This window comes from Panthera tigris, chromosome D1 (genome assembly GCF_018350195.1).
Source record: "Panthera tigris isolate Pti1 chromosome D1, P.tigris_Pti1_mat1.1, whole genome shotgun sequence".
In the NCBI taxonomy this organism is placed as follows: Eukaryota; Metazoa; Chordata; class Mammalia; order Carnivora; family Felidae; genus Panthera; species Panthera tigris.
This window is the reverse complement of record NC_056669.1, coordinates 30985906-31000028: the sequence shown is the minus strand read 5'-3', so window position 1 is coordinate 31000028 and position 14123 is coordinate 30985906. Positions and strand designations below refer to the sequence as shown.

Sequence of the window (14123 nt, the reverse complement as noted above, 5' to 3'; positions counted from 1 at the left end):
CAAAACTGGACAAGAAAATCAGAGCACTATATAGCACACTTATTCACAGTTCAGGCGCTGCAGCCACAATAATTGGCTTCACACCTTGGCTAGGATGTTCAATAACAATTAAGTCTTTAATATTACCTCAGAGTACGACTTTCGCATGGGATTGTCCCCAGGAAGCAGAAATCATTCCCAGAGCCATGCTTTATTCTGCCATGTTTTCAGAAGAACCAGAGCATCTGAGGGAGGTGTAAGGACTAATTTGCTGCTGTTTCAGGTTTCCTACTAGAGATCCTTTCTCATTCATCCTCATTTATCAAGTACTTTCTCTGTTAGTGATGGCCTTACATTTAGAGGACAACACATACAGAGCAACAAAATCTGGTCCAGAGTGATGGGGTAGATTTATTATCTTATGAGTAGAAGATATCAACCCCACCAGAGTGAAGGTCAAAGTAGTCACAACAATTTTTTTTAGCAAGACTGGTGGTTTGGTTGTCTTTACAGCTGTCTCCCTCCCAAGAAGGGGATACACTATACCATGTTTAAGTCACTAAGGGAGAAGTAGATTCCAAGTGTCATATGTCAATAGTCTCCAGTACCAGGAAGGGATTTCCCAACTTGAGGGTGCCAGGGCCAAGATATGGGGGTATCTACCAGTGGCCCAGGTCACTGCCCCACACATGTGGTGAAGAGCTAGAACTCTGCCTCAGTCAACTGTGCTATACTCCCTCACCAGTCACTTACTGGGTGCTCTATTTGTTCTATAAATCTGTGCCCTTAACTGTAAAATGAGGAGACAGCTCACCTGGTTACTGGGAGAATTAAATGAGATATTACATGTACAGCCTTCAGCACATGATGCCTAGCACTTGGGAAGAGCTCAAGAAACCATCACTGGACATGGACATGAGGACCCAGCAAGGTTTTGACATCCCAAAGTAAGCAGAGCTGGAACTATCCTCTTTGAGTATTCAAAGCAGACTTTGATCTAAGTCCTCTTCCTTGAGTAAAACAGACATCCCTGAACTGCAGACAGAAAGGCCATTGGCAGTACCAGTCTGTCAGCAGGATGACTTGGCCTGGGTGCACAGGTGTGGGGCCCCTCTCTAAGGATGACTATAAAGGAGCCAACATGAAGCCTTGCTATCCCAGGTGCTTTCCAAATATTACCTCATTTGCTCCTCAACCCTATGAGAAGATACTACCATCATTCACACTTCACAGAAGAGGAAAGAGAAGCACAGAGGGATCACACTACAGAGTGGGCAGAGGGGAAGCTCACAAAATGCTATACCTGCCTTGGACAGCACTCAAGCACAATCCTACTCAGTTTCTGGGGAACTGTTTATTGGACACATATTTCCACAGGTAGGTCACAAACCCCATGAGGACACAGACCCTACTATCTTAGTTACTTCAGGGCAAGAGGGCCTAGCCACACTCTACATGCAGAGCAGACACTCAGTGAACACTGGAGGAAGGAAGGAAAGGAGAAAGGGTCTGGACCCAGGCCCACCCAGACCTACTGTCTCTCCCCTGATCAGCCTAACAAAATCTCCCTGGGGTCAGTTCCCATCCTGCCCCATCTCTTCTCATTCCTTTTGTCCCTCTAAACTCAAGTAGTAGCCACATCATACACATGGGCAGCCCTCATCTTCCACGGCTTCACACTTCCATGGTGACTTCAGATGGATGTGCCTTCGAATGCTACTTCTGCTCTACCAAACAAACAGGTGAGATGGAAAACAGCCCTACCATCTCTGTGGGCACCTATTCACGAGTGATATGAACACTCCAACAGCTCCACACTAGGCCTGGGATCAATGCCTACATCTAATAGGTGGTGACAATTTGGAGCATTCACACCCTTCATTAAGACATGGTGAGAGATGGGGCCTCAGCTCTATGAATGGGCCATGGCCAGATTCCATCTGCCTCCTTAGGAAAGACAGGCACATGAATTCTAGAGAAGAGAAATCAATCAGAATAGGATTTAACTGTAAATTCCCATCAACTTAAGAGATGTGGACTTATAGTTAGAAACTCTTTTCTTCTCTGACCTGGAATGGCTCAGGCCTCCCATCCTGCTGATGAAATAATCTTTCTAGGCCTAGAAACCTACAGGTTAAGGTCAGACATACAGTACAGGACAGGAAAGCATTTTTGTGGAGTCCACAAAATTCTAGTCCAGAGCTTCTATGAGCAAACTGAGCCTAGAGCTCCAAAAAGGGCCCCTTTCTCAAGAGGCAGGAAACCACATTCATGCATCAGTCTATACAGCAACAATTCAGAGAAACTTCTCCACTTCTACACTGCTATTCTGACTGGGGGTGTGGCAACATGGGGACAACAGGGGTTAGGAGCCACAGTGCAACAGAATGTCTGTGAGATGAAAGGCTGAGAGAGTCCTGAGTCCTTCTTCCCCTGTCCCAGAGCCCTGGGCATAGCTGCAGGTACCCCAAAACACCACACACTTCCTGACAGAGGTTCTACTTGACTCTAAGACTTCCTACACTCATGCCAAGCAGAGCAGGCAGCTGCTCCTGGGCCAGACTTACCTGGACACTTAAGAGAAAGTTGGTTAATAACTGCAACTCATGCTGTGACTGCAAGTTGATGGTGGCCAGCACTGTGAACGGCAAGCAGAAAAGAGAAAGGATTGTCTTAAAGCCAGGGAGACATTCTGAATTAACCAAGACCTTTCCCAATTCATCAGCAAAATAAATTAACTAATCTTGACATTGTTTCCCACCTCCAATTAGAGTTAAGTTCCTGTGATGTCAGGAGATTTATCTTATTCATCTTGGAAACTCTACCGCTCAGCACAGAGCTTACAGGGCAGTCACTCACGAGGCATCTGTTCTTGATTAATGTAATTTTTACAATGAGAGTGTGCATTTCTGTTAGTTATTCTTTTGGAGGAGCCGAGAGTCTCATGTTTATTTTGCACCTCAAGTATCTAGTGCAAGGTGATGACCTAAATGAAAACTCCTCTTTTATTCCTTAGATGAGGACTAATTTTGTATTCCATTCCATAATGTGTCCATTCTATAATTTAAAATTATATTTTAAATGGCACCAGCGAGGGATGCTTGGGTGACTTCGTTGGTTAAGCGTCCAACTCTTGATTTTGGCTCAGGTCATGATCTCATGGTTCACGTGTTCGAGCCCTGCATCGGGCTCTGCACTGACAGCTCAGAGCCTGCTTGGCATTCTCTCTACAAACAAACAAACATTTAAAAATAATAATAAATGGCACCAGTGAAAGGTATGCTGGAGAAAGATGTGCTACATTTGGCTTGTGGCCATGGACCCTTTGGCCTACGCCAGCTGCAGAACTTGGCTCTGAGGCTCCTTGCCTGCCTGTTGTCCACCTAGACAGTAGGACTCAGAGGCACTGGGCTTGGTCTTAGCTCCAGTGGGTCTGGGAATACATGACAGAGACTGGGCCAGCCTGCCAAGCTGGCCACCCTGACACTGTCCTGTTGGACATAAGCCACTGATTACCAGCGATTAAAAATAAACAATAGCTGAGGCTCTAAGAGATTAAAACATTTGCTTCAAGGTCACACAATTGGTGAGCAGCAGACTAGGGCTACAATCCCAGGCCCATCTGACACTGACCCATTGTCCTTGGATGTCACCATCCTCCAGCAATCTACTGGATAAAAGACTCTATATCGAGACCCCTCCTCACGTAAAGGAGAAACCTTGAAGACAAGAAGCCCGTCTGAAACTGAGCAGGCAAAAACCTCAGAAGTGAACAGGATTAGCATGGCTAATTGAACACAACAACTATTGCTAGCCTTCCTCACACTCCACTAAAATAAAAATGAAGGAATGCAAAAGTGGAAGTTTGTAAAAAACAAGACCTGAAGAGAAGACAAAGCCGAGAGGAAGTTTCAAGAAAATCTCAGAAGACTGCAAAGGGCAGCGGGTCAGTAAATGGCCTAGGAGAGTGGAAGAAGTTTCGACCACTCCCCACTTCCAGCCTAAGGACTTACCTGACGTCCCAGACACCATGCAGCCGGAGGACATCTCTGTCCCCTGCCTTACACACCCCTCAAGCCTCTTCCCCAGCCTCTTCCCCACTGGTGCCCAACCCCAGGGGACCACACTCTCTGGAAAAGCTGAGCCCGAGTGTCTCCAGGCTTGGAGGGATCTGTGCAGCAGAGTGTGGAGAGGTTTGCAGTGGGGCATAAGGGCCATCTCATTCAGGGGATTCCTGCCCATTCCTCCTGCCTGACTCCAGCAACAGATCAAAGGATTCTTCTCTGGAAACACTTAAAAGCACTAAAGAGATTATCTCCAAACACTGACATTTAAAGGCTTCCATCCTTTAAATAGCACACCCCAACCCAACCCCTGCCCCAGCCTCTCCTGGCACTCATTGCCATGTGGCTGTTCAGTGCCTCCTCCTTCAACTGCTCAGACAAGAGCCAAACAATTGAGAAAAATCCCCTCGTGGAAGATTGAGCAGAACTGTTAAGTATTAAAAAAAAAAAAAAAAAGTAGCACATCCTCAAAGCAAGGTAAGAAAGATACTGTCCATTTAAAAAGTATGTCCTTGGGGGCATCTGGGTGGCTCGGTTGAGCAACCCACTTTGGCTCAAGTCATGATCTCACAGTTTGTGAGTTCGAGCCCCGCGTCGGGCTCTGTGCTGACAGCTCAGAGCCTGGAGCCTACTTCAGATTCTGTGTCTCCGCCTCTCTCTACCCCTCCCCTGCTCATGCTTGTGTCTCTCTGTCTCTCGATAATAAATAAATGTTAAAAAAAAAAAAAAAAGTATGCCCTGAGAAAAGAAATATATTCAAGAAAATAAAATCCAGGAAATAAGAGAAAGATTACAGGACAGAAATTGAGGAAGTCATCCAGAACATGGAACTAAAGGGCAGAGATCAATCAAAAAGACAAGCAACTTAGATCCTATCGATATAAAAGCCCAATCTACAAATAACAGGAGTGACCAAAAGATCAGAAAAAAGAGGGAAAACATATCAAAAAAAAAGAAAGAAAGAAAGAAAGCACTGACTAGATGTCCCACTGACAACAACCACAACTGTTTCAATTCAAATGACTCACAAAAGTGCCACAAAAGGAAAAGAATCTCACACCAAAGAACATCATTGTGAAATACCAGAATACCAAGAATAAAGGAAAATCCTGTAGTTTTGTAGAAATGGGAAGGAAAAAATACACACAGAGAATATATAAAAGGATCAGGAAACAGAATGTGCCTGTACCTCAGCAGTGACAGCGGGCGCTAGAAAATCAGGGAACAGTGCCTTCACAGTTCCAGAGAGAACCAGAGGTCGGCCTCAGGTAGAGCTCCATCAGGTCAGGGGCAGTGGGGTCTCAGACCCATCGGACTTGACACAGAATCTGATATATACAGATGTTTGAAACACAGTGTGACAGAAATTTGGAAGATCTTTGGTAAAGGTTTGTTTAAAAGAGAAAGGGGGGGGGGGACACCTAAAACTAATGTAATATTGTGTGTCAACTATGTGTGCGTCAACTTAAATTAAAAAAAAACCAAAAAACAATAAATAAAAGTGAAAGGGGGGAGATTTAAAAAATTGAAAGGAAAAGAGAATAAACAGGATAATTACACCGAAAGTGAAAACCAAGCAACCGAAAGTCAGCCAGTTCACAAATACTGCCCAGAATATGGCTCGCACCCTAGCAGGTGGGAAGGGCATTTCCACGTGGTAATGCAGGCACCAAGAAACCAACCAGAATTATGACGTAGCCACACCGCCAGGAACGCTGCGGGCCCAGGTCTCGTATGGGGAGTGGAGGAGGAAGCCGCACTTCTGTGGCTTTATTTTTACACCTTGTGAATGTCTTACTTTAATTACATTTTTAACTAACTGAAAAAAGTCTTTCTGGGCAGCAAGCACGGCTCTGGAGGTCAGGGAGTTAGAAGGCACCAGGAGGGGCTTGGCGGGGGCGGAGCCGGGGTTGGGGCAGGAAAGGCACGCCGAGGGCGGGGCCGGGGCACAGAGCGGCACGGCGGGGGCGGGGCCAAGGGGGTGGGGCCGGGAGGGGCACGGCGGGGGCGGAGCCGGGGTGAGGCAGAGAAGGGCACCGCGGGGGCGGCACCCGAGTTGGCAGGGAGAGGCAAGGAGGGGCCGAAGCGGGGCGTGGGGAGGAGCATGGAGGGGGCATAGCCTGGAGAAGGGGCCTGGCGGGCGGGCGAGGGGAGGAGCGCGCCGTAGAGAGGGTATGGTGTCCAGCAACCTGCCTCGGAGACTCCCTAATGCACCAGAGGCCTTGCTCAGCACACTGCCGACACGCTAAAAATATACACCAGCCTTCAAAGAGCCTTGCCTTCCCAGCACTGGCCACAGCTCCTCCTAGGCCCCACCGAATGGCACGGGCCAGCGGAGGCCTTGGAAGTAGTCACAGGAGACAGTGCCACCGCGTGGAAATGGCGGGAATCGCTGCTGGTCCTTGAGGAACTCAATAGTCTAGGGAAAGGGCCTTCTGTTCATTCATCCAGCAGTCACGCCCTGGGGGCCCCCTGCTGGCCGGCGCTGGCCTAGGGCTGCGAAGATGAAAGGCCCTATCTGTTCAGTCTAGTGGAGGGGAGGGCGACGAAGAAGGAACTGGAAAGGGACATGCACTGCAGCAGGAGCAAGCCGATTGTGGGAGCCCGCAGGAAGCACCAGGCAGCTCATAAGAGGCCCTTCAACCACCATCATCTATGCAGAGCATGAACCGAACCGTGTCCAGGCACAGGAGTACAGCCTAACAAGACTGAACTTAGCACTGCAGTGAGACACGTAAATAAAACAAACTACCCAGAATGTTAGAAGGCCAAATAAAGCAGGCCCAAAGAGCCGGGGGAGCTCCAGGAGGAGCTTGGGTGTTTGGAGGAAACCTCACTTGGAGGTGATCTCCGAGAAAAACGGGAGGAAATGGAATAGCTATGCAGGTATCTGCATGAAGGCTGGAGGTGTCCAGTATGTTCCAAGAACAGGTAGGAGGCCAGGAGGGTGGAGCAGGAGACACCTGGCCAGGTCACAGAGGTCACAGGTCAAAGGATGCCCCTGGAGGTTTTTCTCATAGCTTGTGCTTCACTGTCAGCAAGGCAGAATGTACCTGAAGTTCAGGTGAGCCATGAGGTGATCCAAATGACATTTTCAAATACTATGTTCAGAAAAAGTTGTGCAGGAGTCAACAATAAAAAGGAACATCAGTTCAGTGCTGTGGCAATAATGCATATGAGAACAATGGTAACAGTTCAGATGCTAAAACTTGAATCTGGATAAATTTGAAGATAAAGATAAAAAGAATTTGCTGATGGCTGTATGTCAGGCACACAGAAGGAGAGGTCTGAGAGTGCCTACAAAGTTTAGGGCCAGGGCAACTAGGGGAAATGGAGATGCAATTTACTGAGAATAAGAAGACTAAAAAGTGGGGCCGACTCTGGGAGGGAAACAGACAAGTTCAGTTCTCTGCTGGTTCCACTGAGACCTGCAGCCTTCCTGGGCGCTGTGCCCAGTACGCAGATGCACACGTGAGGCAGGAGTTCAGGGAAGGTTGCTGACAGAGATGAGCATCTCACAGTTATCAACACACAGATCAGATTTAAAGTCACCTGGATGACACCACCAGGACACTGAGTGTATGGAGAAGAGAATTCATTCCAAAGGGTGAGAAGCAAAGAATTTAAACATCAGAATTTGGAGACAGACATGTGACCAGCAGGAGATACCAAGAAGGAGCAGCCTGTGAGTTCAGAGAAAAAAGTAGGAAATTGGGTCTCAGACACCAAGGGTGGAAAACATTTCAAGGGGAAGAGATTGATGGCTGCTGATAAGTAAAATCAGAGAAGTCAGAGGCAATGAGGATGAACGCTTAAATTTATAACATGAGGTCACTGGCGATCTCAAAAAGAGCAGCGGCAGTGGAATGGTGAGGGTGGTAATGTGGTTCCCATGGTTTAAGAGAGAGGAGGGAAAGGGCCTGGGGGGCCAGTGAGCATGGACATGGGGAGAGCTCTTGAAAGGGGAGCAGAGAAACACAACAGGCTTTGGATGGGAAAATGAGTCAAGAGATTTCTTTTAGAAGAGAGAAATAGGGGTGCCTAGGTGACTCTGTTGGTTAAGCATCTGACTCTTGCTTTTGGCTCAGGTCATGATCTGGGGTTCATGAGTTTGAGCCCCGCATCAGGCTCCCTGCTGAGAGCATGGAGCCTGCTTGGGATTCTCCCTCTCCTTTCTGCCCGTCCCATGGGCAAAGGTGCTCTCTCTCTCTCTCTCTTTCTCGCTCTCTCTCTCTTCAAAATAAATACATAAATTTTAAAAAAATAAAGAAGAGAGAAAGAACATGTTGATATGCAGATGGGAATAATCAAACAGAAAGAGAAAATCTGATGACTGAGGGCAGAAGCAGAGAGCTGCTGGAGCAATGCCCTTGAGTAGCTGAGGGAGAAAGGGCTTGGTGCACAAGGGTGGAGCTGGGCCAGCACATCTACAGTAACAGGAAGAGAGGTTAGAGTCAGGGAGATGGATGCTGCTGGATGGAGAGCCACCATGGTCATCTACACTTGCTGCTCAGCCAGTTGCTGTCACAGCAGGGGCTACATACCCCCTGGGCAGTGGTCAGCCATCTCCACGATTTTGGCAGGGTTTGAGTAAGCCATCCTCGCAGGACACCCTCTCTGCAGACATGCAGAGACTTTCCAGTATGACCAACTCACCATTTCCAGCTTGTAGTCTGCAGAACACTGTTAGTGTCCTGAGTAAGTGCTCAGCAGAAGTGGGAGACCAGAGAGATCCATGTGACATGGATCCTCCAACCCTCTGAGGCCCAGAGCTTCGGGCCCAGTGCCATGCAAACAGGAGAAGCACAGATAGCAGAGAAACTCCACTTGTGGCTCAGGCCATTTGGGGAGGGGGGCGTGCACAGTGAGGCCAGGGTGCTGATCCCCCACCCTATCCCTGCACAGCCTCCAGGTAGGCACCTCCATCCATGACTCCCTTTTGCAGGCCGTCCTTGTTGTCTGAAGTCAAGAGCAATTCCACAATACCCCGGTCTTCCAAGGCCTATGGGGGGGAAGAAGACAAGTCAATATTCACTCCTCAGAGCTCCTGCCATGTCACACAGCTGGGAAGGTGGCAGCCAGAAAAGAAAGAGGGAAAGATTCAAAATAAAGCATTTACCTCTCCACAGAAAATGGACAGAAACCCTCCTGTCTGTGCCCACCATGTTCAACAAAGCTCCTATCAGCTGAAGTCCAGCTGAGGCAGGGGCAGGGCTGTCAGACTCTGACATCTCTTGGCTGCCCCAGATCTGGCAAGGTGTCAGGTCTGGCTGGTGTCCTGTTCCCATCTAGGAACAGAGGGCAGCTCGGCAGGGCCAGATGCTATGCTGTCACCTAGCAGCTGACTACAGGGCTCTACAAGTGGGTCAGGCCTTCCTGATACCAGAAGCAAGCAGCCCATCACTTCCTCACACTGGGCCAGGGTGGGCTCTGTTCAACCGCCATGCCCCAGCCACATGCCTATGACATGCTGCACATGCCCAGTAGAACAGGAGGCACTCCTTGCAGGTTGTAAATCAAATGAAGAACTGGAAGGAACACACACTGTGTTGAGATGCAATAACCATTTTACCACTCCAAATAACTGCTAACACTTATATTCACGCCAGGCCTTCTGCTAACTACTTTACATAGACTAGCCTATTCAATCCTCACATTTAATAACTGTACAGATGAAGACTCTCAGAGAGGTTGGATAAAGTGTTAAGGGATACAGAGCAAGTGAGCCAGTATGGACTTGAATCTAGAGTCTGCCCACCTTGAAAGGCTCTGCTTTGGGCCTATGGGCTCTTTTGGATTAGAAACCCCAGCAAGGGGGACTTTCCTATAATTTAACATGCAGATATTTTTATCAGATTGCTTATTTCAACCAAATTCTTTTGGGAAGCAGGTGAGGCAGAGAGATAATCCATGGGGTGCATAATGTTCATATCTAAACCTGATGCAAGTAAGGAAAGAGCAGAGTAGGCCCTAATTCTCAGGGACAACAGAAGCCACAGAAGTTCAATCCATTAGGTAAGATAAGATGTTTATTAAAAGCCCTGGACCTACCACCTCACAACTGTCTAGCCAGTCATTTGCTGATATGTAACAGGCTTTGCCTTTGTTCGTACCTTATACATATAGCATCATGTGGGTTGAGAGGGTGTAACCATCTTTTACAGCTGTACTAGTTGCACTTGACTTTTCATGGCCATTAATCTATTGACTGCACACTGTAAGGGGTAATTACTATTACTGTTTCCTGATGACCAGTGATCTGCCAAGCAGAGTTCGGGGTCTTGTGTCTATAATCTCACTTCATTCCCAGAACAGCCTTAGAGAAAGCATTCTTGTCTCCATTGAACACATGATGAGGCTAAGGCTCAGAAAGGTGAAGTGACTTACCCAAGGTCATCCTATGCTGATGGTGTCCACATGTCCATTACACCCAGAAGAAGCTGCATGGCAGCTCAGGAGGGGAGCTGGGAGCTCTTGCTTGAGAGCAAGAGCTCAGGATGACAGGGGTGTGTGCTGCAGCTTCTTTTTGTCCATCTGTCTCACATATGGTACCTTCCCCAGACACCAGGGAGGTGTTGACTGAGCAGGAGAAGCCCCTTAACAACTGCATTCTCCTCTCCACACCATCAGCAGAGCTCTTCTCTGCAGCTCAGGACTCAGTAAACACCTGCTGGAAAAGCTCCAGCATTCAAGAGATAGTCCAAGGGAAAGAGTTATAATGCAAGAAGCTCTCCTGTCCTGCACCCTTGTTGGGATCTTTCTAGCTAATTCAAAGGCAAAGAGGAAGCTGGAGGTGTGGTCTAATCAAGTCTGCAGTTGGGTTTGACTATCAGGGTGGAACTCTCCCCTTCCTGATTTTGGGAATGCCTCTTTCTGGAGACAGCCTTGCTCCCTACATGGGGCTTTCTGCAAGAGACAAAAAGGGAGCAAGAGTAGATGAAATCCTATAAGCAGGAGTGCTTGAGCTCATTCTGCCTACATGCAGGGACTGAAGTAATTTCCAGACAGAAAATGAATCTGCCTATGACAGTAGAAGAGATCCTGACGTCATGGGCCAAAGCTAAAGCAGCTTTAATTAGGTGGATTCCCTGAGGCCACTTAACATTTCCTCAATGTTTCCTCTAAAACCACTGCCAATGATCTATCAAAGTCTTATTTATTGACTACTTACTGAGAACAGTCCTAGAACAGTCCTGAGCCAAGTGATCTCACACACATGCACAATTCAGAAAGGCAAATTCTCTCATTATCCCCACTTAAAAGAAGAGAAAATGGAGGTTTAGAAAAATAAAGGCCTTTTCTCAAGGTCTCAGCTACTAAGTAACAGAAACCAGATAGGCCTGTTCTTTAAAGTATCATCTAGCCCAGCCCTTCTCTGATCTCCCATACATGAAATCAATGGTTCTCAAACTCACACACACGTTGGAATCAGATGTCTAAGGACCACCCCAGAGATTCTTATTTAATTGATATGCTATATGGTTTGGGCATAGGGATTTTTAAATTGAATGTACAGACGAAGCTGGGAACCCTTGCTTTAGATGCTGGAATGAGGGCAGCCTTTACAGGGAGACTTCACTAATCCTCACACTCAATTAAGTCCATCCCTTTATTCTCAGCCACTGCAACCCCATGTGTGTACTGCAACCCCCAATTAGACTCAATAAAAAGTAAATAAGTGATGACCTCACTGAAATAAAAGTATGGTGAAAGGATTCACTAATAAATGTGGTATTAATATGAGAAAAGTACTAGACCAACATGTCACATCACAGCCCATACTACATTCCAGAGGAAGGAATATGAAGAAATAAAGAGCTGATATTTACCTTCTTGATGTAAGGCATATAGGCGGGGTCTCTGTTATAGGAACCATATTCATTCTCCACCTGCACAGCAATGATGGGGCCTCCATGCTTGTACTGGAGAAAGAGATAAACAATCAGAAGCTGAATTTGTAGTGGAAGCTGTACTATCTAATTTCATCATACTTCTCACCCATTAGCAGCAAAATATTCCATTTGGAAGTGAAAGTCTCAAAAGATTTGATTATATAATTGAGAGTGATGTCAGTAAGACACAGAGAAAGTAGGGAGTTCCAGGCCCTGGTTCCCTATGGAAACATCAAACAATTACAGACTAAATAAAATAACTTTATTTTATTAACTGGTCTGGAAACTAGTTAAATGTTTAAGCAAATGAATAAAAACACATGTTTGATAGGAAATATTTTGGTGTTTTTGCTCATCCTTGCCCAACCTCCTCCCTGGCACAGTGTGGCATAATCCCAAAAGATCAATCTAATTCCCAGTTCCTTCCCTCAGGACAAAAGGAGCAAAATGGAACTTGTTTGTAGCCCACTTGTCTGTGGGCTGCCCAGTAGACTAGTTTCTGTCTCATCTGATTTGGAGCTCAGACAGCAAATGTTGGCATAGTTTGGACCTCAGGCTAAAAGCAACACAAGGCAGTGGAGGTCACAGCATGTGAAAATTTCAGAGGTTCTACAGACTCATGTATGCCTGTGCAAGGGATTATAGGCAGAGGAATATGATAGAACATCTAAGGCCACAAAGGAAGGTGGGGTGAGACATGTAAAAGCAGCCAGGGAAAATTGGAGGCAGGGGAGTTGGTGAAAGGCACACACACACAGGCCAGACTAGACACATACCCAGGAAACATCTGAGAAGATCTGGAGCCATAACCCCATGCTTATCTTAATGTGTAGGAGCCCACCAAATAGTGAAGATGTTCCCCACAAGTCTGCAAAGACTATGAGAGGTGACTGTTGTTTCAAATGTCCAATTTTCAACAACAACAAAAACACAAGGCAAAGAAACAGGATAATACAGCTCATTCAAAGGAATAAAGTAAATCTCTAAAGAAATGCACACACTTAATAGACAAAGATTTTAAAACAATTGCCATAAATATGCTCAATGAGCTAAAGAAAAACATGGACAAAGAAATCAGGAAAATGCTATATCAGCAAAGTGAGAATATCAATACAGATAGAGAAACTATAAAATATAATAAACAAGATTTCTGGAGCTGAAAAATATATCTGACTAGAAAAAATTCACCATAGAAGTTCAACAGCAGATTCAAACAGGAAGAAGAAAGAATGGGCTAACTTGAAAACAAGTCATTTGAAATTATTCAGTCTACAGAACAAAAAGAGAGAATGAAGAAAAGGGAACAAAACCTGAGGGACTTATGCAACATCAGAAAGCAGACAAAAATACTCATTGTGGAAATTCCAAAAAGAAGAAAGAAAAGGGGCAGAGAGATTATTTGAAAAATCAATGGCTGGAAACCTCTCAAATTTGAGAGGACATGGGTATACAAATCCAAGAAGCTTCGGTGAACTCCAAGTAGCATTAACCAAGAGACGACACTAAGGCACATTACAATCAAACTGTCAAAGCCAAAGACAAAAAGAGATTCTTGAAAGGAGCAAGAGAAAAGCAACTTGACACATACAAAGGATCCCCAATAAGACTATCAGTGGATATATCACCAGAAATCTGGCAGGGCAGTGACAGAAGGATGACATATTCAAAGTGCTGAAAGGGGGAAAAAAACTATCAACTGAGAATTCTGTATCCAGCAAAACTGTCCTTAAACAATGAGGAAGAAGTTAAGACATACTCAGACAAATAAAAGTTGAGGGAATCTGATACCACTAGACTTGAGTTATGAGAAATGCTACACAGAGTCCCTCAAATTGAAATGAAAAGATGCCACACAGTGACTTGAAGTCCCTTGAAAATACAAGGTTCTCCTGTAAAGGTAAATATATTTTAAAAATGTAAAAACCAGTATTATTCTAATTTTAGTTTATAAATCTACTTCTTATTTTTTAACAGGATTTAAAAGACAAATGCATGAAAATAATTATTAATCTATATTAATGAGTACACAATATATAAATATGTGACTTGTGACATCAATAACATACAGCAAGGTTGAGCTGTAAAGGAGTAGTTGTGATTGTATGTGTGATTAAAGTTTAGTTGACATCAATATAAAATAGAACATCATATCTTTAGGACAGTATTTGTAATCTTCATGGTAACCACA

General features: G+C 45.7%; 1 protein-coding gene across 2 annotated transcripts in view; it reads right to left on the bottom strand.

The window, feature by feature from the left end:
• Positions 1 to 14123, bottom strand: part of LOC102957305 (beta-galactosidase-1-like protein 2) — a 63084-nt gene that overhangs the window by 21966 nt on the left and 26995 nt on the right. For both annotated transcript variants that reach the window (XM_042959119.1, XM_007082660.3), the window contains exons 6-8: positions 11873 to 11965; positions 8964 to 9045; positions 2547 to 2617 (exon numbers count right to left, since the gene is read on the bottom strand). In XM_042959119.1, coding sequence (XP_042815053.1) covers positions 2547 to 2617; positions 8964 to 9045; positions 11873 to 11965 — 246 coding nt within the window. The remainder of the gene's footprint in view (positions 1 to 2546; positions 2618 to 8963; positions 9046 to 11872; positions 11966 to 14123) is intronic.